This window comes from Typha latifolia, chromosome 1 (assembly GCF_019914945.1).
Source record: "Typha latifolia isolate L0001 chromosome 1, TyphaL0001v2, whole genome shotgun sequence".
NCBI lineage: Eukaryota > Viridiplantae > Streptophyta > Magnoliopsida > Poales > Typhaceae > Typha > Typha latifolia.
Genome location: NC_133086.1, coordinates 5,481,924 through 5,508,668, shown reverse-complemented (window position 1 = coordinate 5,508,668; position 26,745 = coordinate 5,481,924). Strand labels below are relative to the sequence as shown.

Below are 26,745 nucleotides of genomic sequence, written 5' to 3'. Positions count from 1 at the left end.
TCAACCACTGGACCGACTATGTAACCCTTTTGTTAGAAGGATATTAAATATTTTGATAAATAGACGCTTATCATTTTTCGCCCTCGGGTTTACAGCATCACAGAACACAGAGACACAGGGAGTAGAACTCCTACATTTACTAGTAGAAAGAGAGGGTCTTCTTGTCAGCATGCTTTTATGAGTACCTCCTACTTGTCACCAATATGAGAGAGTGGCACCAAAGCTATTGCCATGAGTCCATTGCAGAAGAGCACAAGTATCTCAACTGGAGACATCTCTTACCAGGAAATTTATTTCTACATACCAACCATGGCTATATTCCAACTCTGTAAGTAAATCATATTGCTGAAAACTATTTGTTATGTTTCCCCATGGCCATTAATATCTAATCCTTCTTGCATCTGATTTTGAGAAAAAAAGATTATAAAAATGTTAATTGGCATGTGCAAAAAAAAAGCCTATGAATTGGTCCCCATCTTTGAACAGCTTACTTATGTGAATTTTTTGCATCATGCTACACCAACTCTACCTAACATATGTAGATATAATACATCTAGGGACATTGAGAGACAAATTTAGATTGATGCTGATGTTATATAAAGAATATTTGATTAACAAATCAATGCAGTAGTTAGCCAACTCCAGCAATCACACCAGAGAAGTGAAGGTTGTGGAAATAAAATCATTAGAATTCTTTCATTTCACTCAGGTGCTAGAGTTTTGCAAATCAGAGATACTCAGAATTTAAATTATTGATATCGATAAGTTTTCTCGACAAGTACTTATCAAGACTTCCTTGAACAAAACAGGTAATCAGTAATGGCCTACGGACAGAATATTAATCTAAAATTCTTCTCAATACCATAGAACCACTTATTCCAAGGATAAGTACAATGAGCTATTCCAGTTTGTTATCGCAAACATTATTCTTGCTGTCAACTTTTGGCACCAGGTCTTGTATCAGGGGAGTGAGCTTAGTGACTGTCAAAGGCTTGATGAGGAACTCGTCTAAGCCAGCTTCCATAAATGCCTTCTTGCCCTCAGCACTATCATCTGCAGTGATACCGACTATCTTGGCGCGAAATCCCATTGCTCGTAGGATCCTTGTAGCCTATCATGTAACAAAGCACATGATTGTCAAATTATTGATCAAGAATATAGACAGCATGTTATTCAGAAATCTTTATTAGTAACTCACAGAATACTAGTAGCATTTAGGCCTACCAATTTGTATACTGAATCACTGATCCTTATGTTAAGCACCACATGTATCATATGAGTTGAGACATACCTCTGGGCCATCCATAACTGGCATATCCTTATCCATTAAAATGATATCGAAGGTCTTTCCTTCAACCAAATGATCAACAGCATCTTTTCCATTTTCTGCTTCAGTTGTTTCGACTTGGAAGCGTCGCAGGAGAACAGTGTGCATCATGCGCTCAATTCTATTATCGTCAACTATTAGAGCTCTCAATGGAATCTTGGTTTCATGTAGATTGTCTTCAGGCATCAAAACGCTGATTGCTTTCGATATTGATGACTCAACTTTGGATGCCATTCTTATGTCAAAGAGTCAATCTGCACAGGTTACTGAATAAAGCGCTTCACATGGTATTACACATAACACCATTTAGTAGTTATGAAGGTAGTCATGCCTACAGTTCATAATCATCTCATTTGGTATAACATAAGAGAATTAGCTGCATAATATATACTAGAAGAACTCGTGAATGAGATACATCATAATGACATGATATCTATTGGCGTTAAGTATGCTATTAGTTCTTCATATTAAGCATAACTATTTATACCTATTTATACTTTACATTACATTACAACGCAATTCTGCTGTGTAAAGTCTCTAATCCAAATTATTACAATTATAGCATGCAATAAATTCATGTTCACAAAGTCATATATGGATAACAATTGTAGATGTTCTCTTTCAAACCCTTTTCTGAACTAGCTTAATTTGCAATGCTACTGAACACATATTTACATCTTCTAGTGATAAAATAAACAAAAAGGACTTGAGAAAATATAATGTAAACAAGAATAATACCGAATGCTGCCTTAGCTAATATGCGGTTTGCTTCTCGACCTCCTTGGTGCTCATGAATTACCATTTTTTATAGGGGAAAAAAGTTGGTTTAGCGACACCAGTAGATAAAGTGTGATACACTCAGATATTAGGATATCTCCACTGTGACAGAGAGATATCCTGTATCATTTAGTATCCAACTGCAAATAACTTGCGTATCAAAGAGTTGCTACTTTTCAGACTGGAAGATTCTGAATTTATATCAAAATATAACGACCATTGTCGTTTTTCGAGTAAAATTTTATGGAGAGAAAATTGGAATAATTTGCGAGGGTCGTGCCAATGGACATGACCTGGATATCTTGTCTCCTTCATACCTTGTAGCTCACAAATATAGCCTCTGCTACATAAAGGGCACATGTATATATGTATGTGTATTATTTTTCTCTAGATTTTCTAATAAGGACCTTGACTACAATAATCTTTTCGCATATACTTCTGAGTGTTTCACCAACAGTGGACATACTAATGTTATCGCTGACAAAAAATAATTGCTACACCATCAAATTTTCATTTGTTAATGACTCTTTTCACCAAATGAACAAGAATAAGGTATTTTTATGGGTGAGTATTTCTGATATAAGCGTAGTTTACTCTCATTTTGTAAAAAATTGTTGAGGAAAAAAATGGAATTACCTTAAACTATCTCTTCCATATGCTTTCTTCTTGCTATTCAGTAGTTTCCAGATTTCTTTTTTCCTTTGATACTTTATACTATCTATTTTTCTGGCTTTATACAATAACTGTGCAAGAAATGGACGAGACTAATCAACAAAATTATTAATCTCGCATTCCTATTGTGCTTCCAAACAGCATTGCAGCTAATGCCTCATAGCCAATCTATGTTCATAGAAGTACAATAAAGCTAACCAAGGATACTTACAGTGGATAGCTTAGACACATAACAAATGTATGAAAATAGTAGATAAACTTTAGACGTAACAATAATCAGTTACCATATACAAAGCCTTGACTTTAGGAACAGATCAACAAGGTTAGAACCATGAACAGAAGCAATCAGTCAGTGCAGCTAAATTTTCCAGACTTATAAAAGATCGACCGATATGAACTGAGATTATTGTAATTTCCAATGCAGTAGAAAATTGCAGAATCACCCATCATGATCCAAAATTATAGGGACTAATTCTAAAAGTTGCAAGTTGCAAAGTACAGTAGTTAATTTGGTATTTTTCTGACGTGCATGCATGTACATACACATAGAAGTATGTATAATTTTATTTTGTATATATGAATATAAATATACTGCGAATATTTGGAAGTGTCTAAGCTGAACCTGTTCACTTTTATTCCAATCAGATCTTTTAAGTGTGGTGGGGTCAGTGGAGGGAAAGATATCCAGATGAAGCCAGGGGAGCTATTAACCTCCACCACCAGTTCAGATATGGTGACACCACCTATCCAAAATATTTGGCCCCTCATGCCACTACAATTTTCATATCTATTTACTCCCCTTGAAACAAAAATGGAATCACCTCTTCTCCTCTTCAGTTCCTTTCTCTTTCTCTTCTCCACCTACTGCTCTTCTACTTCTTTCTACCTTCATCTGAGACTTCCACAATGCTTGCTGCTTCTTCCATACTTAATACTAACCTTCCCTGCTCTTCAAGACTCCACTCCTCTTCAGAGTTCAGCAGCTCGATTCCTTTCTTGCCTCCGATAACTGCAAGATTTCACTCCTCGCGCTCTGGAAGCCGGTCATTTCAAATTAGAAGTGCTGCTACTAAACCTGCTAAGACTCCTGGTAAGCTACTCCAAATTACTGGGGCTTGAAACATATTGATAGGCCCAAAAAATAAGCTGGACTTAAATTGGTAGAGGATTTGAAACCATAACCCCTTAAAAGCTTAAGTTGTTTGAGAATGATAATTTTTATATTTATATTCTCATGTTAAGTTCCATGTTTGTTGCCACTTTATAAGCTAGTTATGTGAGTGTGTTTTTATTTTCTCTTTTCCAGCTGAAGAAGACTGGAAGATCAAGCGCGAACTCCTATTGGAAAAGAGAGTACTTCCTCTTCCCCTTCATCCTACTTCAAATCTCACCTTTGTTTTCAAATTCAATGTAAATTTGAAATCAGAACTTTTGGACAATATTTGACTGCTTATCAGTCACTCTTTAATTGTCTTCCAAATTTATCATTGCTTATTGGTTCATTAAATTACATAGGTTGGTTTTCGTATAAAGAATGTTTCCATAATATACTTCATATGATTATTATGTTCTCCAAGTTTGTGATTATGTAACTTCCAGTACATTGTGTAACTATATACTTGCAGGTACGTAGCGTAGATGTAAAAGAAGCTTTGAGACTTCAGAAGGAAAATAACTTCGTAATTCTGGATGTTCGCCCTGAAGCAGAGTTTAAGGAGGTAATCATTATAATAATTTTATATGATGATTTTGGTAATATCACTGAAAAAGACAAACAGACACACGTTTCAGATTGGATTCATCCAAATATTTGTGGTCATCTTGATCCTTAAAGTTAGTTTCTTATGCAGCTCTTCGATAAGTTCCAGGTTATATGCTTCACACTATATTGTCAAACTCTAGAGAAAGAAATTAGGTGACACAAGAGAATATGATATTCGATGAGCTGCAACCAGATAAAATTAGGAGGCAAACTAAAGAAGCTCAAGTTCCTGTAATCAAGGAGCAGGTTGAGTCTTAATTGGTTCAAGATCAAGAATGTAACGATCTACCAAAATTTACAAGAAGAAGAGGACAGGGCTTAAAATCATCTGCACAAACTTTTCCTGGCAAAGCTTCAGAAAAAAGAAATGCACGAAGTGTTCAAAGAGTACAATACGATGAAAGTTATGCGCAGAGTCTTCGTGCAATAGCTACTTCTATTAGTAGTAGAAAGATTCAACAAGTCTTCAAAATAGAAACCAGCTCAAAGAAATGTTTTAGTCATTGCAACGATAACTTGATACAATCACTGATTACCTCTTGGCAGACCTCTTCTACCCGAATTGTGCTACATTTTTTTTGTCATTTACATGATTACATCTAAGTATTACTTCCCTACCAAAATAAATGTGAATCTCCATATAAATTTATATGAACAAGATGTTAACCGTTGGATGATATTTTGATTGCATTTCTTGCTTATCTGCATTGTGTTTCATATTTGACTATTGATCTTATGTAGGGTCATCCGCCAGGTGCTATCAATGTACAAATATACAGACTGATAAAGGAATGGACTGCATGGGATATCGCTCGACGTGCAGCATTTGCATTCTTTGGAATATTCTCTGGCACAGAAGAGAATCCCGAGTTTCTACAAAGTAAGGATTACTAAAAACTGTTCATCATTCTGACATTATTGAGTACTGAACGAGAAATATTATCTGCAAACAGTTGTTGAATCAAAACTTGATAAAGATGCAAAGATAATTGTAGCATGTTCGTCGGGTGGCACAATGAGGCCGTCGCAGAATCTGCCAGAGGGCCAACAGTCTAGGTACTTTCTGTGAACCTCCTAATTGACATAAATCCCAACTGAGTACAATGGGCTTAAAAAATCCTAACTTGCTGTTGATTCCTCTTATTTATCAGATACTGAAATTTTTGCTTCATTTGAGTTTGCAACAGAAATACTCTTAGTTTTCACCAAATGTGTAAGAATTACTAACTCGGTATAGAATTTGGGATAACCCAAGTGTCATGTAAAGCAGCAATTTTTTTCAGCACTCAGAATCCCCTTAAATTTGAGACCATCAAGAGATTTACAGTTAAACATCTTTTTAATAGCATAATATCATACACACCTTGGATTTCAAAAGGGAAAAACTTTAATTAATTCTTGCGCAGAGAGCTACCTCGCAGTTAGTTCTACATCAGTGTATGTAATGCATTAAGCTATACCTGCAGTGTTGTTCTATCAGAATTGATTCATCTATTTGGTTTGCAGATCTCTTATAGCAGCCTACTTGCTGGTCCTCAATGGGTACAAGAATGTGTTTCACCTTGAAGGAGGGCTCTACTCATGGTTTAAAGAAGGCTTACCTGCAGTTGCAGAAGAGGAGTGACTGGATGAAACTAGATGCAGATTCTTGATAGTTTATCTTTCTTTCTAATGGCAATTGAATTGTAGTTTATCAAATAATTGTGGTGCAGTTGCTTTCTGTACATGGAAAATGCCTTTATTTGTTCCTTATATTGGGACTATGTTCTATGATCTATGGAATAACTTCAATCTTATTTAAGTCCTCGTGTGTCTTCGACTAATATCGAAAAGAAGGAAAAAAAAATTCTTCATAGATGTGTTGATTTTGTGAAGATTTTAGATAGAAATTATCGAAAATTGAAAAATAATTAAACAAATAGAGGAAATAGCCTTCATCTTTAGCTACCAGTAAACAGTCAATAGTCAATCTGCAGGGGCTTCTTTGCAAATAAAATGAATAATAATGCGGGGATATCCGCAATATAGAGATATTGCAACAGGGTATTTGCAATACGATCCCACATAAATTTAACTGCTATATGAAAATTCTAGTAAATACTAAAATATCTCTCGCGACCAAAACAAAAAATTGAAGGAAAAGAGAATAAAAGAATTCCAAAAGGTTTAAAAGAGTAAAATCCTCTTGACTTCTGGCTGAGACCTGAGAGGGAGTCAGTGGAGATTCAGGAACCCATCGAAGATATCATCCATGGCTACCACTCTCCTCCTCCCTCTCCGCTCTCCTCTTCCAAAACTCCCCACTTCTCCTCTCCCTCACCCCACCATCCGCTCTACTCCCCGCTTCCTCCGCCTGCGATGCACGTGCTCCTCCTCCGGCGACTCACGTGCCGAGGGCGTCGTCTCCTCCATGGTGGACGAGCTCCTCAAGCGGGAGGAGAACCGAGACCTCATGGAGGGTCTGGAGGAAGCATCTCAGAGAGTGGAGAGGGCGAGAGAAGCGCTCGCTGACATAGAGAGGCAAGAAGCTGAGGCCTCGAAGGCGAGGTCCTATGTGCGCCAGCTCGAGAAGAAGCAATCCGAGGTGGATTTTCCCCTCTCTCTTCTTCCCCACCTCCTGTTTGATCTTTTTCCTTAACGAGTTGTAAACACTATCTGCTCTTCTCCAAGATTGCGGAAACCCAAAGAGAGTTGGTGGAGGCTAGAGCGATGGTTGAGGAAGCACAGCGGTCTCTCTCTTCTAAAGTGGACGGTGGCGGATTTGGAGATGGTTCGGTTGAAGAGATTGATAGAGATAGGGAGAGATTGGAGTCTGCTAAAGCTGGAGTGGTCTCTGCTATAGTTGGGTCGATTGCTAGTTTACCCATCTCCTTCTATCAAGCCACCTCTATTCCGCAATTGCTTCTGGAGTCGTTTGCAGTATTCATTAGTTGTGCTTTGTTTGGTGTTACCTTCCGCTACGCAGTAAGAAGAGACATAGACGATGTTCATCTCAAAACAGGGGCGGCGGCTGCTTTTGGTTTTGTCAGAGGTATTGATTGCTCAAACAGAAAGATAAGAAAACAAGAACAATTCCAAACATGACCTGACTATGTTACTTTTGTTCTTAAATCATTTGCAGGTCTTGCTGCAGTGGATGTTGGGAAGGCTTTGGAACTAGATACTGATAGCCTCATATCGCTTTCTGTCGATGGGGCAGTTCATGTTGCCGAGAGTACTCTTATATTTTTCGCTGCTGCTATTGCACTAGACTTTTGCTTCAAGATGAGATTTTTGAGTCCTTTCCCTATGAGAAAGTAGACATTTGTGCAACTACTGATGCAGATAGCGTAAGTTAAATTCTTGTTATATTCATTGTTTTCCATCATTCGGAAGAATGTAGAGCTTATATTTATGCTGCAATGCATGCATTTTGACATTTCGTGTTATGGAAACAGGAAGTTCATCAAGATAAAATTTTCTTCTTTTGGCTTGCATTGGCTAGAAAATATCATATGCTGTGATATATAGATCAATCGCATGGTCTAGAATCTTTAGTTTTATGCTCATTGCATAGATCACATCTAAGATTACTTGATCTTGATGTGTAGCCGAAGGCCCAAAAGGTCTTCCAAATCTTTACTACTATTTGTCCCCCTTCTTGGACTTAGATAGCGTAGATCTTTATGAACTTTTTCGACTCAGTATATATTAAGTCTACTCTGTGGAATTTGATTAACTATTGTTTCATCGCGGTGATGCTTGCAATTTAGCCTATTTGAGCTTGTAAGCTTTCCTGAGTTTAGTTTCTCTAGTTCAAGCCTGAGCAACACTACCTAACAGGTCTTGCATCTGTTGGTTGTGTCTTCTATGATTGTAGTCCAGTATCCTTTTTTTCTTCTATATGCTGGCCTTGTATCTTTTCGAAAGAAAAAGGAATACCAAATTGGATGGCAGTGGAAGAGATTCACCATTTTGTTGTGGCTTCAAGTTATATACAATGAATTTGTAAGGACTGTTTTGAATTGTTAATGTTTTGATCTCACAAAATGAAGGCTTGAGAATATTGGTTCAGGTTGTTTCCTTATTCTTGAACAGTTTGAATAATAACAAGCTGTCTGACCTACTTATTTCTTGTTCAAAAATCAACTGGAGCACTTGCTGCTTGTACTAAAGTACTAAACAAACAGGATTATATGCGAAATATTTGTTCACTGTTTGTATGGTACTCTAGGTACTTTCTTAATGATCCAAGTGCCCTTCATTTATCCTGAGAGTTTCTTTTGATGTTCATAACAAGAAGAACGAGAAATAGTGACAAAGTGTTTTTATGCAGCCTGTGCAAGGAGCAACATTGTTTCTCATGGACAATTGGTTCGAAATCTTCATTTTTAATCAAATGCAACTGGTTTGACAAAATAAACCTTATCATGTACCAAGCAACTTACATATTATCACTGATAAATATGATTCTTTTTTTTTTATCTCTTCATAACATAGTATCATACATATAAATCTTCCTGGAAAATGACAAATTAACCTTAATACTGCCCTTTCTTTCTTCCTTTTTTTTTTATATCAATGACAATGTTGCTTTGGACGCCAACGAGCAAAATGCAAAAGGGTCTGTGTGAGAACATAGGACAAGTGATGCTTTATCTACCGAAGGTAACTTAAAACATTGATCACAAATATTTTAATAAATATAACTGGGCATAACCCACCTCTCTCAACAGACAAACAAATCATTGATTACAAAGATTGTGCAGATAAACTAAAAGGGAAACTGATGGATGATGAAATTGTCAAATAGGTTGGCAACCAATCAATATCAAATCTCACAACTTACCGTTTTATTTTATTTTTTTCAAAAAAAAAAATACCGGTTTACTAGTGTGTGAAGCATTCATGTTTAAAACATAATAGTTCTCTATCTATCTCATAATTATTATAATTAATGATCAGGATAATACTAGGTGACCTTTATTTGTAGAATATTTAGAAGATATATATAAGCATAGCATATTAGCATTACACTACAAAAAAGCAAGAGAGCTAACTACGTGTCTACGTGGCCTTTAATTTGTAGAGTATTTACTATTTTAGAAGATATTTATTTATACGCATAGCATGTTGACAGTATACTACAAACAAGCAAGAGAGCCAACTCACTCCCCCAAGAAGCCACACATCCCTTCATTCCCTATCCCCTCTCTCCAAGAGAGAGAAAGCAAAACGCAATTAAAAGACAGACCCAAAGAGAGAAAGGAGGAAAAAGGAAAACGCCATGGCCGCCTCCGCCGCCACGCTCGGCCTCCTCAACCTCCTCCCCAACCCAATCCCTTCCTCCAAGCTCGCAAAACCCTCACAGTTCTCCCCTCTCCAATTACTCCCCAAATGCTCCCCCGTCTCCATCTCCTCCGCCGCCGCCGTCCTCTCCCTTCCGCTCCTCCTCAATCCCCAGGTGAGCGCACTAACCTTCTCTCTTCCTCCTATTACTACGTCGTCGTCCTCCTCCTCTCTAATTATCTAGTGTTAATTCTCGGACCGAAGGACGCGATGGCGGCGGGAGGCGAGTTCGGGATCTTGGAGGGGCGCACGTTAGCGCTGGTGCACCCGCTGGTGATGGGTGGCCTGTTCTTGTACACGATCTGGGCGGGCTACTTGGGCTGGCAATGGAGGCGCGTGAGGACGATCCAGGAAGAGATCAACGAGTTCAAGAAGCAGGTCAAAGCTCCGGCGCAAGCCGCCGTCGCCGCTGGAGCGGCATCGGAGGCGGCGCCGCCGCCGCCACCGGCGACGGTGTCGCCGATCGAGGCAAAGATCCAGCAGCTCACCGAGGTGGCTTGGAAGCCATTCATTGGCTGCAATCTATCAAATTCCAAATATCTGAAATAATCATGTATCGCGTGCAATTTAAACTTAAAATTGGGTGTGCAGGAGAGGAAGGAGCTGCTCAAGGGATCGTATCGGGATCGGCACTTCAACGCCGGATCGATACTGCTAGGGTTCGGAGTGTTCGAGTCGGTAGGTGGCGGATTGAACACGTGGCTCCGAACCGGGAAGCTCTTCCCTGGGCCACACCTTTTCGCTGGCACTGGTAAGTACTTTTGGATCCCATCCAAGGCATTGGATAGGACAAAAGAATTTCTAACGCTGCCTCTCTCGCCACGTCACCAGTGAGCGTGCGGCAGACAACGAGGCCGTTAGTATTCTACTTCGCGCCTCTCTCTTCTCATTATATATTGACTGTGGTCGTCGTCTTTTGATTTTGTCGTAGCTATCACGGTGCTGTGGGCCGCCGCAGCAGCTCTTGTTCCGGCCATGCAGAAGGGGAACGAGAACGCAAGGAATCTGCACATCGCTTTGAACGCACTGAATGTTGCACTGTTTGTGTGGCAGATTCCAACAGGATTTGATATAGTCTTAAAAGTGCTGGAATTCACCAAATGGCCTTAGAGGCTTAAGACCAATAGCTTCAGTTATTTCCTTCCATCGAGCATGATGGAGTTTGTTTTCCTCTCCATGCATGTTTTCCAATCCTTTTTAGTTGAAATATGTGGACTGTAAAACTGTAAACTGCAATCGTATCCATAAAAATTTTCGGTGCAGAAGTTTTGTGATTGATTTGCTTGACATAATAAAAGCAATCTGAACGATACTCCAGGATGTGGTGAGTTCTTTTACATCTAGCTGGATCATCTGTTTAATTGAATGAAAATTTTGAGAGGTGATTACAACATGGTTGAAGAATTCGGTGACATTTTTGATAAACTTGGGTCGATGAGATAATAGTACTAAGTCGATTAAAGCTATTCTTAATGTTGAGTATTTTTTAGTTCGAATTTTTAATAACACCTCTCATTTTTCTTATGAAAAATTAATATTTTAATTTGTAATAGTATAAGTGGAATTAAGACATTAATAAATTCTCACTTTTCTTAAGAAAATTACTTACTCCACTCAGCTTGCAGAGGAGATGTTTTGGTAGAACTCATCTCGTCCTTTGAGCTAACACAGTTAATTAAATTGAGCAAGCAGAGGCTAAGCAAGTTTATTTAACAGTGGCAATCATACTGTAACCATAATACAATAATTAACAGCAAATAATAGCAGCACCCTTCTAATTTACCAAATCAGTTGTAATTAATTAATCTCAGAAGATAGATAATCTTGTTATATTTAAAATAATTTGATTAATCTTACCAATTTATGACAGGAGGTCATGGTTTGATTTCCCTTATCAGCATTGCGTTAGTATTAGAGAGGGCTAGCTTTTTTTTTTCTAACTTATAATCTAAGATTTTGTATTCAAATAAATCAAAATAATTCTTTTTTTTTATCTATTAAATAGATAAAACTTTTAAGACAATAAAGAAAATAGAGGTAAAATATCAGGCCCAAAAGACAATATATGACCATCCCAGTGGGCCGATCCAGTTCGGATCCTGGCGGCGGATTGCGAAATATTAGGCGACAAGAGACCAAGTCCAAGCTTCCATTTCTAAAACCCTAAACCTTCTCCTCCTCCTCCTCCTTGGGAACTGTGAGGGCGGAAATGGCGACTTCCGTGCTGCTCCGCTCCTTGAGGCGGCGAGAGCTTTCTTCCTCTCTCTCTTCTACCCTCGGATTGGTAAGCCCTTCTCTTTCTCCGGGTTGAATAGTATCCGGTTTCTCGTAGCACTTGTTTCCATTTCGACTTTGCTTTATCTTAGTCAAAGCTTGGATTTTTTCTTCATTTATTGTCTCTGATAATTCTGATCCAGCTTCTGTTTGATTATTCGTTCCATGGAGATAGTACGGTTGTAAATTTTAGCTGAGATATTTAGACTGATTCTATGACTGGGCGGTGATGAGTATTTCTTCATGGCCAGGAAAAGTGATAGTTTTGTTGGTCTTTCGTTTCTTTAATGTCGGATTTCTTATTTGTTTAGTTTGGAAATTTTGTTTGAGGTACTCTGCACTCAAGAAGAACAATCGACGTGACCTGCAAATTCTTATTTGGTCAACAGTATTGGCTGGTGTTAATATTTATGAAGGTTTCTTGCCCCCATTTCTTCCTTACACCTAGATCAATTTGGGGTCTTTGTAATACAAAGAGAGGAAGGATGAAAGTCGTAAATGATCCTTTTGATCTGTAAGGCTTGTATGTTATGTCAGAGCTAGGGGCATGAGGGGGTTGCAGAGTGGAGAACAATGTTTTTTGTTGGTATTTGGAAAACTAGTAGGCATTACTTTAATTTATTAATAACCCTCTTTGCCCGTGGAAGTGAAATTCATTTGTCAGTTTTCTTAGATGATACCATGTTGAAGCAAACCTTAGCTTAGAAGAGCTGGCCGAGGAAAGGTTTAGTTGGGCTGTTTGTTGAAGAGGTTTCTGTGCTGCCACAGTACGATATAGATTTAGTCCCTTCTTTTTTCAGTTCGAAGTACTATGCCATGAACAAATTGGGAGGCATGTATTAGTGGTACTCTGCTGACCTATGAAGCAAGTAGTCATACTATCTCTTCTCAAAATTTTCTCTACAGAAAAAAACTTAACTTACCTAGTGCACTATTCACATCCATAATGGCTGTTTTGAATGTTGTCTATTGCACATATATTTTCTGTTCTCCACATGCATAATTTGTTCTCCTCCAGGTGATGCAAGTCTTGATATGACAAAACGAAATAGTCATCTAACTAGTTCACCATATTTTCACAGAGCTAATTGGTTCTCATTCTGATTTGCTAAAATGAATCTCCTGCTTCCTTGTTTGTTTATGCAGTTGTCTGGTAATGCAAGAGGACCATGTACTTCTCCGTTGGGTAATAAATGGGCAAGCCTCATTAGATCATTTAGGTATCATCTCTGATTTTGTTTTAAATTTATTTGTTTTGGGTTGAGGTATAAGTTCTATCTGTTTAAGCTATAATTTTTTCTATTCCCAGTTCAAAACCAGCTGGAAATGATGTGATCGGAATTGATTTAGGAACTACTAATTCTTGTGTGTCTGTGATGGAGGGAAAGGTTATAGCTCTTGACTTCTTTCAGATTCTGATTGAGTTGTTTTGTGAGATACTTCTAGTTTTGCTCATGTGCAACCTTCTCTTTGCCAATAAAACTTTCAGAATGCGAAGGTTATAGAGAACTCTGAAGGAGCCCGTACTACGCCGTCAGTTTTAGCTTTTAATCAGAAAGGGGAACTCCTTGTTGGCACTCCAGCTAAGCGTCAGGCAGTGACCAATCCAACAAATACCCTTTTTGGAACCAAAAGATTAATTGGTCGGCGTTTCGATGATCCCCAGACACAGAAGGAGATGAAAATGGTCCCTTACAAGATAGTCAAAGCTCCTAATGGAGATGCTTGGGTTGAAGCAAATGGTCAGCAGTATTCGCCTAGTCAGATTGGTGCATTTGTTTTGACCAAGATGAAGGAAACTGCTGAATCTTACCTTGGAAAGACTGTTTTGAAGGCAGTAATAACAGTTCCAGCATATTTTAATGATGCTCAGAGACAAGCCACAAAGGATGCAGGGAGAATTGCTGGCCTGGATGTGCAAAGAATAATTAATGAACCAACTGCCGCTGCACTTTCATATGGAGCAAATAATAAGGAGGGTCTCATTGCCGTATTTGATCTTGGAGGTGGAACTTTTGATGTTTCGATCTTAGAGATATCAAATGGTGTATTTGAGGTACATATTTTGCTCCTCAGTAGCTCCTATTATCCTTATTTAGTATTAACATGATGTGATTTTTGTTTTTCAGGTCAAAGCAACAAATGGGGATACCTTTTTGGGTGGCGAGGATTTTGATAATGCTCTATTAGAGTTCTTGGTGAGTGAGTTTAAGAGAACAGAAGCTATAGATCTTTCAAAGGACAGGCTGGCACTTCAGAGGTTACGGGAAGCAGCTGAAAAGGCCAAGATTGAACTCTCATCGACTTCGCAGACTGAGATTAATTTGCCATTCATAACTGCTGATGCTTCAGGAGCTAAGCATCTGAATATTACTCTTACAAGATCAAAGTTTGAGGCTCTCGTGAGTCACTTGATCGAAAGGACTGTAAACCCATGTAAAAGCTGTTTGAAAGATGCTGGCATAACAATTAAGGAAGTTGATGAGGTTCTTCTTGTTGGTGGGATGACAAGGGTTCCAAAAGTTCAGGAAGTGGTAACTGAAATCTTCGGTAAGAATCCAAGCAAGGGGGTGAATCCAGATGAAGCTGTTGCAATGGGAGCTGCTATTCAAGGTGGCATTCTTCGTGGAGATGTCAAAGAGCTGCTCCTCTTAGATGTCACCCCCCTATCACTTGGTATAGAGACCCTTGGTGGTATTTTCACAAGATTAATCAACAGGAATACTACCATTCCCACAAAAAAAAGTCAGGTAAACTCTCTTCGCTACAGTTATGTTGGAATATGTTAAAGTTGTGTTTTTCTCGTTTTCAATCTAGCATCTCTGATTTCTGATTAATCCACAAAGGCCATGAAGGACAATAGAATTTTAGAATTAATCCTTGAGATCTTTTGAATCCTGAGGTTTTCTCAGTTGTTATATATGTGTCAAATCTTTTGTTAAAGATTTAGCTTATTAAAGTCTGTACATAGTGTACTCTATCCCTACACACTCACATTGTGTGTGTGTATATATATATGTATATGTTTAGCTGTGTGGATCTATGCAGATTAGCAGAAAGTTTAGATGTTTGGTAGTTTGTCCATCTTGTGTAGCAATGCTGCCTCTATTGTAAATGAGCATCAGCTGGAAATGCATTTTTTTATTCTTTTACCTCTGTTGTCTGTTGCCAAAGAAGAAGCCAATGGTTTGATGTCTGTTTTTCAGAGTGGATCAGCTGAGTGCAGTTTTGATTTATTAAGAAAGAGAGTTATTTAATGTCTGTTGATGCTGCAGGATAAGTCATTTGTTGACTTTGCTTTTGTCTACAGGGATTTAGGCATCCAGGCTCATTTCCAGAAATAATTTTATTCACATTGTTGCATAATATGATGCATTTTCGTTATTGTTTGATCTGCTACAGAACCAAGCATTCACGGTGCTTCTGCATTTCAGGTATTTTCTACTGCAGCAGACAACCAGACTCAGGTTGGTGTTCGAGTGCTGCAAGGTGAGCGTGAAATGGCTACAGATAACAAGCTCTTGGGTGAATTTGAGCTTGTGGGTATCCCGCCCGCACCAAGAGGCATGCCGCAGATTGAGGTCACATTTGATATCGATGCTAACGGAATAGTGACTGTCTCCGCAAAAGACAAGGGCACCGGCAAGGAGCAGCAGATTACGATTCGTTCGTCAGGCGGTCTTTCAGAAGATGAGATTGAGAAGATGGTGAAGGAGGCTGAGCTGCACGCACAGAAGGATCAGGAGAGGAAAGCTCTGATTGATATCAGGAATACTGCAGACACCACTATATACAGTATCGAGAAGAGCTTAAGTGAATACAGAGATAAGATTCCTGCTGAGGTAGCTTCAGAGATTGAGGCGGCAGTGGCAGATCTTCGCAAAGAGATGGCAGGAGAAAGCGCTGACAACATAAAGGCAAAACTTGATGCAGCGAATAAAGCCGTCTCAAAGATCGGCGAGCATATGTCCAAGGGATCCGGCGGATCTTCACCCGGTGAATCTCAGGGTGGTGAACAGGCCCCTGAGGCGGAGTATGAAGAGATGAAGAAGTAGGTATTAAGTATTAACAGCTGATATGACCCATTCAAAGATTATAATTACTTAATGAAGGTCAGAATTAAGGCATCCAATCTTAATTCAATATATGATTCACTCTTTGAAATTTCAAAGTACTTTTTTGTTGTGAAATAAGAAAAGATCAGATGTAAACATTGGTGGTGTTGTGCAAGTTGAGTGTTTATTGCCAGAGTTATGGTTTGAATCTCTTCTTTTCTCCATTCAATTTTTGAGCTACTAGATTAATTGATTAGTTGGCCATTAATTGGGGTGGTACAGCAGAGTGGAAAATAGATAAAGGAAGATTATAAAACGTAGTTAAAGTATAAACATGAAAAGACAACCTTAAGTAGACAAAGTTAATTTATCTTGTATTGTTGAAAAATAAATATATCCTTTAAGGATGCAGGAGCATCAAAAGGTGCAAAATCTTAACCCATGGCATAGTTTCTGCTAAGGCATATTCGTGTATAATAATATGCTTTTAACCTACTCGATATCGAAATTATAGATATTGCAAGGACTGGAGCGCAATAAGTTCATAATACAGGGTGTGAAATAAAAAACAACCTTGGCAGTCGCGCTTCCACTTTCTCGCCTCTTCGCGGCGACCACATGCTTGAGAAACCCTAATGGATCCGTCTCCTCCGAACTCCTCAGCCGCAGCTGCAGCCGGTAACGGCGGCCTATCCTCATCCGCGGGCGCCGCCTCTGACTCCCAGGACGATGCGAAGCAGAACCTTGCACGAGTCACCAATTCGGTCCAGAAAACCCTAGGTCTCCTACACCAGCTCTACCTCACCGTCTCCTCCTTCAACGCTGCCTCTCAACTCCCCCTCCTCCACCGCCTGTAACTTTTCCCTTCTCTATCCTCTCTCCTCTTCCCCCTTCCCGCTTTGATATGATTTCTAGTTTTTTCTTTCTTTTTTCTTTTTGGCACCAGGAACGCTCTGGTTGAGGAGCTCGACTCGATGCAGAAGCTGGCGGAGAATTGCAACATCCAAGTCCCTATGGAAGTTGTCAAGTGAGTGGCTGATTTGGCTCCATTGGAAAGCTCCTTCATTTTTCCTCTGATTCGTTGTCTTTTCGGGGTGGATTGATGGTGGATTGATGGTGAATTGTGGTTTGCCTGGTTTATAGCTTGATTGATGATGGCAAGAATCCTGATGAATTCACGAGGGATGTGCTCAATAGCTGCATTGCTAAGAACCAGATCACCAAAGGGAAGACTGATGCTTTCAAGGTATATCTTTTGGCTAATTCCTTGAATTGAAGAATATTGTTTAGAGTTTATTATAAGTGAAAGCAAAATATCTTAAGGGGAATGATAGAAAGAGGACGTTGAGACAGTTGAATCGCATTTCAAATTTGTATAGGTTATTCACGAAGGATACTATTTCCACATTTTCACGTGCAAAAAACCTTAGGAGATATTTATTTTCCCCACAAAAACCTGTTTGATGGGAAAAAGAAAAATTGTTCTTGCTATATTCCATGTTCTCCCTAATCCGCTAGCAATGGGTGGAGGTGAATGTACTAAAGGCCACTTCATGAGGTGCATAAGTGTCGCACCTATGACTTAAAAAGTCACATATAGCTTAGCATACTTGGCATGGAATGTGAATGGATAGCTATGTGAAGACTGAGGCATTAGGTATCTATACATATTTGAGTATCTTCACTTTAACTTTTTACCATCTCATATTCACAATACTTGATTCATTCGGTTAGTTATCAAATTGATTGTTGTTAAATTACCATGTTCTAATATGAACTTTAAATAGGCCATTAAAATTGTTGTTCTTGCTCTTTTCTCTTGATTATGTGTGGCCTCTTTTCTTTATTGCTAGTTCTGACATATTAGATGTATTTTATCTATTGTTTTAATGTGCCTAAGCTATTAGTTTGTGCGGCAGAAAGATTCCATAAGTCATGTCATAGAGAAATTTAATTTCCATACATCTTTTAGATCTCAGTTGTTTTTTCATACATTACCATTTTCAGCATGCTCTTATTTGGGTTACTTCTTTTCTTAATGATTGTTTTATTTGTCTCTTAACTGCCGCAGAGCTTGCGAAAGCACCTCCTGGAGGAGCTTGAACAAGCTTTTCCTGATGAGGTGGAAACTTACAGGGAGATACGTGCAACTTCTGCTGCTGTAAGTTTGAATCTTCTTAATCTATGATTCTTGGAGCAATTATTAATTTAGAAGTTACAATGTTCAGTCTTTCTTTTAGCAATATGCAATGTCATATATAAATGAATATTTGTCAGTCCTTAAACCGAAGTATGAGGTGATGTATAAACCTTTTGCCTGCTAAGTGCTAACTCCTGTTCAATTGTCCAGCATGTGATTCCCTAGTTTTCTGTAAAAAATATCTACATAGGACAGAAGTTTCAATGTATGAAGCAGTGTCATACATGTACATCGCATGCAATACATATCATAGTCACACCCAGAGCACAACTTCACACCCTGGGTAGAATTGTTGTAATAATAGGAAAGATGTCGAGACTGCATGTTTTCTCGCATCCACAATACCTGCTCTTCCTCTCAGAACTTAGTGTTGCATATGTCACATGTAGAATGTTGGTGTGGTTTAGTGTTTATGCACAAATCGTTGCTGGCAGAATTATTGCTCTACAATGGAATATTACTCGGAGCATTTCAACTCATGTTGCAAGCTGCCTACTGACTCTGTAACTCTGTACAAGTTTACTAGCTCTATCTCAGTTATGGTAATCGGAACATCTCTGAAAGTTTCCTCAAAAAATAGCTACCACTGCAGATATAATAAATAGCAGTACTTTGTCAGTTGCCTGATAGTGCATTAATCAGTAATGGAACAGCGATGAATTTCTCATTCTGCTGTTTGCTTTATTGTCGACAATTTCAACAGTATATTTAGAACTTTCCATGCCATTGGAAAAATATGATGCTAATATTTTATTCCTTTAGTTTTCTGACTATGTATCCTATCTATATGCACTGTAATCTCAGCATGAAAAGTATGAAATTGCTGGCTAGTCTCATGTGTAGTTCAGGAAATTGAATGATCCTGTCACTTAAACATAATATTGTGTGACATGAGAATGCACTTTTGGTTTCAGACCAGAGGTTTCATGCTACTCATTTTGCTGTGTTTTCTCACAGGAATCAAAACGACAGGCGCAGTCACAGACCATTTTACCCAATGGAGATGTAAAAGTGAAGACAGAGCACTAAAGGAAAGTCGTCTTTCCAATTTTCCAACTGTCAACTCAGTACAATCCCAGTGGATATCTTATATTAAATGTTGTATTATGAAGTTATTAATCAAACTTGTACATATTCGCCAGTCATCTGTTTAAGAGTTCTTGATGTAGCTATACTTTGAGAAATCAATGTTACTGAGAACTCCCCAAAACCAGACATGGTGATGGCTTCACTAATAACGAACAAATAATCACATTAAATCATTGAGCTGATCATATTATCCATTTATTTGTTTTGCTAGTATTCTGTGGAAAAGCATTAATCCATTCAAGTATGACTTGTGTGCAAAATCAAGATATTGATTTGTGTACTCTATGATGGCTTTTGCATGCAATTTTCTTCTAATAGTCTTACAAAATGAAATTATCTTTGATCAGGAATGAAGACTACAATTTGATAGTCATTGTGAAGCTTTGCTGATCTCTGTGGTTTATTTAGCTTCTAGGCGATCAGGCACAAAGAAACAGAGAAATAGATCAACTATAGTACAACTGTACAAGTACTATTAGTCTGAATAAAGAATCCCAATTAATGTGTTTTTTTTTTTTCGTTGTTGTTCTGACAGTGAAGATTTACTTCCACTGAAGAAAAATAATTTTGCAATGCATATGGAAATCCTTGTTTCTCAAATGATCTGGAATCCACTATCTAATCAATGTAAGCAGCCTAGTGATCAATATTAATGGCTGGGCCATTCTGTCTCAATAAATTTAGGATGGCATGCTTGGGGATGAGCTGTTCCTTGGTGCTAGGTATCTACTTATATTCTTTTCCTTTCTCTTTTAAGTTAGTCCACCATAGAAACCTTGCATTTCTATCAAAGTTCTCGGTTCATTTCAGTGAATGTTATTCATTCACTTGATGCATTTAGTTAGTACTATTTGAACTTATATGGAGTCTGCTTCCTTAATAGTTGGCTACTTTCAACAGCACATTCATCCAAGGCACCAAAATGGCATGCTACTTGCTTGGCGGTCTTTAGGACAACGAAGGGGAGGGGGGAGTAAGCACCTAAAAATATAATTTGAGATGTGATTCTCTGCAGTGTGTTCTTTCCTTCAAGTGGTATGAGGAAACGCGTTGACCCACTTTGAGCTTTACGTTCAAGAAACTATATACCAAACGTAGCATGTCTGTTTAGAAAACAAGAGTAAGTTAAAAAAAAAAAAAAAAAAAAAAACCTTGAATTGCATTGTAGTTCGTGCATGCCACGTACGTGTGTGTTAAAATTGTAAAACTTCATGTGGGAGATTTAATTTAGAGTTCAACTTTGAAAGTCAATGGATTTAATGCTAGTGATATAAAAGTTTTCAATAATGCACGTTAGCATACAATTAGAGACGATGAGATACTTCTAGACAATCTCCAAGCAAGTGTTAGCCATGCACTGCAAGAGATTTAACACTTAAAACCTTAGACAAATAACAAAGGGCCAGAGCTAAGTAACGCCGACGCCCTATAATATATTAACATGTAGATTTAGACAACTTTGGTCAACTTTTTTTAAGAAATCGATCACGATGGACTTGAACTAGACTTCAATACTTCATCGAACTGATGTTTATCATCAAATCGCATGCATGAATTCGGAAAAGAACAAACTTTAATATCCATCAACTAATCTGAACCCATTTTGCATGGCTGGGCACCCCACCGTAAACCACGAAGAGCATGTAATACCCTGGCGGCGCCAGCGCCGAGTTCGCCGGCGAGAACCCTTCCACCACGTGGCCCTTTCCACGAACACGCCGCACTCGGCCGACGTCAAGCTCTAACACCCTCTGGTTCATTGAGAAGGAGTGCGTCGCGAACGCTGGAGCCACCATCGTCACCCGCACCTTCTCCTCAACCTTCACGTGCTCCGTCTTCACATTGAAGCAGACGGACAACCACTCGCCGTACCCTACTTCAGTCCCGGGCTCTATCCCAGTGATCCTGGGCCGATGAGCCCGGACTCCGTCAACCCACAAGTACGGCGGCGAGAAAGCCTCCAAGCTCAGCTCCGTCGGGAACGGTACGCCGGAGAAATTATACCAGGGGTTCGGGTTACTCCCGCCGACCAAAATCCTGGCGTCCGGCAACAAGAGGGCCGAGGAGTGGTACATCCGAGGAATTGCCGACGCCCTCAGCACCTCGAAACGACGAACGTCTTTCCGATAGATAACTGGCCACCTTACCGGCACCCTCCCGTCGTACCACCCGGCGGACCCGTACGCTGCGCCGTTAATAATCAACACGTCGCCAGTCGGCAGCAGCACCATGTCTCCCATTATTCTCCGCATCGGCATCGTCTCCATCTCCCACTCCGGCGACGCGTCGGTTATCACGAGCCGCCCGCACGACGGCGAAGCTGGCCAGTATATCCTCTTCTTGGCCATTTCCATCACCCCCGGCTTGGCGCCGCCGCAGATAAAAACCTCAGCTTTAACATCTCCATGACCACTGGTCTTCAGCTGCAACGGGAGTAGTACGGACGAGCCCGTGCTCGGATAATTACGTGAGACGCCGCCAGGCATATCCGGGTAGTGTTTGACGACTCTATTGTTCACGTAGTCGAGCAAGATAGATTTGGTGTTGGCGAACACGAATAGATAGCCATCGGGGGATAAGTGGAGGAATGGGTATAGATTATTCTCCCACTTATCCTTGGTTTGCTCCAAGAAGGGCAGGTCAAAGAGTTTGTGGTCCGACTCGGAGTGCTTGGGCACGAACTCGTAGTTGAAGGCGCCTTGGCCGCCGAGGACGATGACGCGGCCGTCGGGGAGCGCCTGGTCGGAGGCGTACCAGCGGGGCGTGAGGAGCGCGTTGTCGCGCTCGAGCCAGTCGCAGGTGGGGCAGGGGCGGAGGTACCTCACGGTGCGGTTACCGCGCCGGTCGCCGCCGGTCTGGATGAGGGTGCCATCGGGGGAGAGGGCGCCGGAGGAGCAGAAGGTGTCGGTGAGGAGCGTAAGGGCGCGCCCGGCGCGCGTGAGGGGGTCGAAGAGGACGGAGTGGGCGGAGCAGTCCGGTGGGTGAGACCGGCAGGGCTTACCGGGGGGTAACGGGAGGAGGGACCGACCGAAGTCCGTGCGGTCGAAGGCCGCCACGTGTCCGCTGGGGAGGAGGGCCATGTGCATGGCCGAGATCCCGATGCTGCGCTTCAGGAGCTTCCATTCGCCCCTCGGTGCGGGTGGCGGCTGCTGGCTTTGCGATTGGTGGAGGAGGAGGGACAAGGTGGCTACGACGAGGAGAACAAACTTTGCCGCTGTAATGTCCATCACCGCCACTATACTGGGAGGGGACTTCTTCTGAGGTCGGAACCCTATATGCTTCATGGTTGGCTTATATAGCATATTTCTTCTTGCTAATAGGAAATTTATCATCACAGTCCCTATAGTTTTGCAACATTTCAGACTCAATCCCTATCAAAAACACCTACAAAGTATAAACGAGCAGCTGGAGGTGGCGAGAGATGGAAAGTATCAAATTTTTTTTTTTGTTTTGAAAATCGATGGAAAGTATCAAATGGAGGATTTCATGCTTACTATATAGATGGACTATCTACGGAGCAGACTCGCTGCGACCTCCGTTGCAGGAATTTTCCTGCAGTTGGGGTCACTTGGCAACGCCAACGCGTTTGGTAAACAGTAGTTGTTTTAATACGGATACAAATCTGATACGCGATATTATCGATTTATTTTATTTGTACTGCTATTTGTCAATGTGATACGAATAGGAGAAACGGATCGCGGATTTATACCAACGGAAAAAAAAAAAAAAAAAGCCTAATTGAAGCGTTAGTTTGTTTGGTGTGAACTCGGGTATTTTGAATGTTGGTGCGATAACACTCCATTTAACATTCTTTTACAGGAGATTACGATCGATTCCAAGTATATTAAAAAAAAAAAGGGACATTGATACACGACCGGTAGAATCTCTAATGGTACATTTAAAGGCCAGCCTTATGAGTTGTGACTCGTGAAAGAAATCAATGGAGGAGAAAATTATTGCCCCAATTAACATCATCAGATTGGTAGTCGTATCGGATCTTAGTTAACCTCCAATTTTCAAGATTCATGATTAGTCTACCCAATAGTAGAATCATTTAGGATCGTAACAAGATCAATTTTAAATTTATAATTAACATGCAAAATTTCAAATTATGCAATCTAATAATAAATTATACAAGGAAAGATAACTAACAATATTTCTGAATTCCTTGATTTAGAGGACCCAAGAACAAAATTTATAGAGCGCAATTCTACGTGCAAAAGAAATATTACCTACCTCGTACTCAAGGCTAAGCTCTGTCTTTGCTTGTAAACAACCTAACTAGATCAGAAGAATAAGACTTCTCTCCTAATCCCTAATCCAATTCCATATAAACTGTGGAGGTCTTTTGGCTGCTTCTTCCTCCTCTCCCCCCGCCCCCCAACAACCGACTCGCACTCTCCTCTCTCTACGCGTAAAATACTAACTCTTTCCTCCATCTCGGTGAAGTGTAAACCTACCTCTCTATGCCATGTCGAACGTGCCCACATCTCTCCTCGACGCGTCCCTAACTCTCCTCCACCTCGCCATCTACAGCTCCGACCCCTGGCCCTCGTCTCTCTGATCTCTCGCCAAGGTCGCGCCTTTGCTCTGCTTTCGATCTCTTTAACTGGAATTCTAGGTGGGCGTTTCTCTTGGATTTCGGCTATGGGGGTTCGCCTGAGGAGCGCGGCGCCGCCCAAGGGGTTCGTGGCTATAAGGGTGGGGGCGGAGGAGGAGGGGAGGAAGAGGTTCTTGGTGCCGGTGGTGTATTTGAACCATCCGCTCTTTGCTGGGTTGCTCAAGGAGGCGGAGGAGGAGTATGGGTTCGAACAGAAGGGGGTGATCACCATACCTTGCCATGTCGAGCATTTCCGCCACGTCCAGGGGGTCATTGCTCGGGAGAATAGCAGCGGCGGCGCCGATGGTTCGTCTTCCGACCAAGGACACCACTTCCACCTCACCGGGTGCTTTAGGGCTTGATGGTGGATAGAAACCATAACCTAATCCTAAACCTTGGATTGGTCTTCTTCCCCTGCACACTCTCTGTGGGGTGTTTGCTTTCTTTGTTTTTCCTTTTTTTTTTTTTCTCGTTTTAGATGGAGGAGGAGGTGCTGTGCTGAGAATATATATGTTTGATTAGGTGGATCAAAATAATTTAAAAAGTATTCCTTTCGTTATATCATAAAATATTTGAGAGTGATTGAGTTCCTAGACCAAGTGCAACAGACAACCAAAAAGAAAATTAAAGATTTTTAAAGCCATCTGACAGATGAATACACAAAGAACAAAAGGTGGAAACTCAAAAAGTACAGCGAAAGAGAAAGGCCACATAAGATATCAACATGGTTTCACTGTCTCTGAGACTCTGACCTTACTAAGCTCAATTGGTTTCAAAACATTACTGCACATACTTCTTACAACCTCACAAAATGTATAGATTATATTCACTTCATTAGTTATATGCATCCAAAACAAGCAGTCCTAAGAATGATGATAGAGTTTACAAACAAAATGGCGCATTTAAATGAGCATGTATGTGTCATAAATTCCAAGTCATATGGCTGATAGCCTAATAACATGCTGAACTGCAATCAGCATAAGGTACAAAAACTAGAACTAGCTGTGTGTTATGAAAGATGACTCTGAGAGAATAGTAGGTTCTTGGATAGTTCAAAGATGTTTATGTTTGCATTTTGAGAGTCTAGGCATTATCTGTAAAGCCATTGTGTGAATATCTACAGGGGCTGAATTGATAAATTCAAAACAACACAATATGAAGCATATTTGGTTGCACAATGTAAAGCCATTGTATCACTAACATAGATTTAGCATCACATAGTTTTATGTTCTCATTTTATGCTTATCTTCAAGGTTTACAGATCAATTTCATCTCCAAATCTTTCTTGAACTATAAAAAGAAGCATATTTGGTTGCACAACCTCTTTCATTTACTCATTTATTTTCAAATATATCCAAAGAAGTAAGTTTTATTCCTTCCTTTTTTTTTAATTTAGAAATTCAACAGTTTGTAGATGGAACCAAATAAAACATACAAACAAAAAACAGACACAAGATTGCAGCCATATTTTCTTCTACCAGAGGTTTGTGATTGCGAGAACAAAATCATGAAAATGGAAGAAAACCAATCATGCCAATCCTGCCCTAAGTTTTAGCACAACTGGACAAATATATTGCAGTGTCTCTATACTGCTAACTCAAGGGTGACCAATACACAATCAATTTCCTAAATCAAAACTGAAATTTTGTTTCACGAGGAAGAATTATGGAGAAAACAAGAAGCTATAGCAAATTAAAAACGAAGGAATTGATATCTAGCGAGAAATAAGAAGCTTTCATTTGAATGAAGATGACTTGAAGATGCTAAAATCATTTAGAGATTGTCGAATCTCATCATTGCCTATTTGATCATACATTAATTGCAGAACTAATAACAAATCCTCTGAGAATGCCACTGTGTTCTAAGATTATTGTGATTGTTTACAAGTATGAAGAAATGCTAACAAACTTCAAGGGTCAAACTTGTTTACCAGCTCCTAAATTTCTTTACATTTCCATTATATGATAACCACAATGTGACCTCAGATCCTACAAGTTTTTCCTTTTCCCAAAATGTTATACTATTTCTGTTTCCTTAGACACTAGCGGGGAAAAAAAAGATTAAGCAAGCAAGCAATTCACAACGAAAGCAATCATGCACACACTTGCAACAATAAGTTCGAAAACAAGAATTCACTTATTAGAATCCCAAAAGCGTCGATGTACATCATGTAAACCTATCATGAGCAAAAGAGGAGTAAGAACCCTAATTTGGCGGGTGAATCAGATGAGCTTAAATGGGAGAGGCCACGGGGTTGATCTCGGTACCTCGACCCGGTCCTTGATGCGCTCGATCTTCTTCTCCTTCTTCGGCCGCGCGTTCCCATACGACCCCTTGAAACGCTTCCCGCGCTTCGTCTTCTTGTCCCCGCGCCCGCACGGCACCATCTGCGCGGACGCCACGGATGACGAGGCGGCGGCGGGGAAGACTGGAGAGAAGGAGGAGAACGGCCGGTGAAATGACTGCATCGCCCTCCTTGCCACCCATCGCATCGCCATTTCTGGAACTCCGCCGCCGCGCGAGTGGGTTCGGTTCTAGTGTTGCTCCGGGACTAGGGTTTGTTAGTTCGGCTTCGACCAAAGGTGCAAATGTGTGTGCAATCCGGTTTGAGAACTTGGGCCGGATCTGACTCGATCCAGCCCAAGTCGCAAGTCCCAAGTC

General features: G+C 40.2%; 8 protein-coding genes across 9 annotated transcripts; 5 read left to right on the top strand and 3 right to left on the bottom strand.

The window, feature by feature from the left end:
* Window positions 1-898: 898 nt before the first annotated feature.
* On the bottom strand, window positions 899-1,561 carry LOC140801472 (two-component response regulator 24-like). Its single transcript, XM_073156622.1, has 2 exons — window positions 1,292-1,561; window positions 899-1,111 (listed from the first exon to the last, which is right to left on the bottom strand). The coding sequence occupies exons 1-2, from the start codon at window positions 1,559-1,561 to the stop codon at window positions 899-901; spliced, it is 483 nt and encodes a 160-aa protein (XP_073012723.1).
* Window positions 1,401-6,339, top strand: LOC140787967 (rhodanese-like domain-containing protein 14, chloroplastic). Its single transcript, XM_073137056.1, has 7 exons — window positions 1,401-1,614; window positions 3,422-3,866; window positions 4,083-4,129; window positions 4,402-4,494; window positions 5,280-5,418; window positions 5,492-5,594; window positions 6,045-6,339. Exons 2-7 carry the CDS (start codon window positions 3,683-3,685, stop codon window positions 6,160-6,162), a joined length of 684 nt encoding a protein of 227 aa, XP_072993157.1. The 5' UTR covers window positions 1,401-1,614; window positions 3,422-3,682; the 3' UTR covers window positions 6,163-6,339.
* A 376-nt stretch (window positions 6,340-6,715) lies between these two features.
* LOC140792519 (uncharacterized) lies at window positions 6,716-9,001 on the top strand. Of its 2 annotated transcripts, XM_073143586.1 has the most exons (4): window positions 6,716-7,122; window positions 7,209-7,569; window positions 7,660-7,867; window positions 8,854-9,001. In XM_073143586.1, the coding sequence occupies exons 1-3, from the start codon at window positions 6,790-6,792 to the stop codon at window positions 7,836-7,838; spliced, it is 873 nt and encodes a 290-aa protein (XP_072999687.1). In that variant the 5' UTR covers window positions 6,716-6,789; the 3' UTR covers window positions 7,839-7,867; window positions 8,854-9,001. The 2 variants fall into 2 exon arrangements, with proteins under 2 accessions (XP_072999687.1, XP_072999676.1); XM_073143575.1 differs by lacking the exon at window positions 8,854-9,001 and having other exon boundaries at window positions 7,660-8,014.
* A 656-nt stretch (window positions 9,002-9,657) lies between these two features.
* Window positions 9,658-11,203, top strand: LOC140792528 (uncharacterized). Its single transcript, XM_073143599.1, has 4 exons — window positions 9,658-9,981; window positions 10,071-10,358; window positions 10,458-10,617; window positions 10,798-11,203. Exons 1-4 carry the CDS (start codon window positions 9,805-9,807, stop codon window positions 10,974-10,976), a joined length of 804 nt encoding a protein of 267 aa, XP_072999700.1. The 5' UTR covers window positions 9,658-9,804; the 3' UTR covers window positions 10,977-11,203.
* A 787-nt stretch (window positions 11,204-11,990) lies between these two features.
* LOC140791767 (heat shock 70 kDa protein, mitochondrial-like) lies at window positions 11,991-16,388 on the top strand. Its single transcript, XM_073142415.1, has 6 exons — window positions 11,991-12,150; window positions 13,287-13,360; window positions 13,450-13,528; window positions 13,630-14,196; window positions 14,270-14,890; window positions 15,575-16,388. The coding sequence occupies exons 1-6, from the start codon at window positions 12,076-12,078 to the stop codon at window positions 16,193-16,195; spliced, it is 2,037 nt and encodes a 678-aa protein (XP_072998516.1). The 5' UTR covers window positions 11,991-12,075; the 3' UTR covers window positions 16,196-16,388.
* Window positions 16,389-16,716: 328 nt separating this feature from the next.
* On the top strand, window positions 16,717-19,605 carry LOC140791776 (mediator of RNA polymerase II transcription subunit 10b). The gene is made up of 5 exons (XM_073142426.1): window positions 16,717-17,048; window positions 17,142-17,222; window positions 17,339-17,441; window positions 18,267-18,356; window positions 19,353-19,605. Exons 1-5 carry the CDS (start codon window positions 16,831-16,833, stop codon window positions 19,422-19,424), a joined length of 564 nt encoding a protein of 187 aa, XP_072998527.1. The 5' UTR covers window positions 16,717-16,830; the 3' UTR covers window positions 19,425-19,605.
* A 1,462-nt stretch (window positions 19,606-21,067) lies between these two features.
* On the bottom strand, window positions 21,068-22,768 carry LOC140801378 (aldehyde oxidase GLOX1-like). Its single transcript, XM_073156466.1, has one exon. It carries the CDS (start codon window positions 22,766-22,768, stop codon window positions 21,068-21,070), a length of 1,701 nt encoding a protein of 566 aa, XP_073012567.1.
* A 3,433-nt stretch (window positions 22,769-26,201) lies between these two features.
* LOC140796479 (small ribosomal subunit protein bTHXm) lies at window positions 26,202-26,649 on the bottom strand. Its single transcript, XM_073149525.1, has one exon. It carries the CDS (start codon window positions 26,580-26,582, stop codon window positions 26,307-26,309), a length of 276 nt encoding a protein of 91 aa, XP_073005626.1. The 5' UTR covers window positions 26,583-26,649; the 3' UTR covers window positions 26,202-26,306.
* Between the last annotated feature and the right edge of the window lie 96 nt (window positions 26,650-26,745).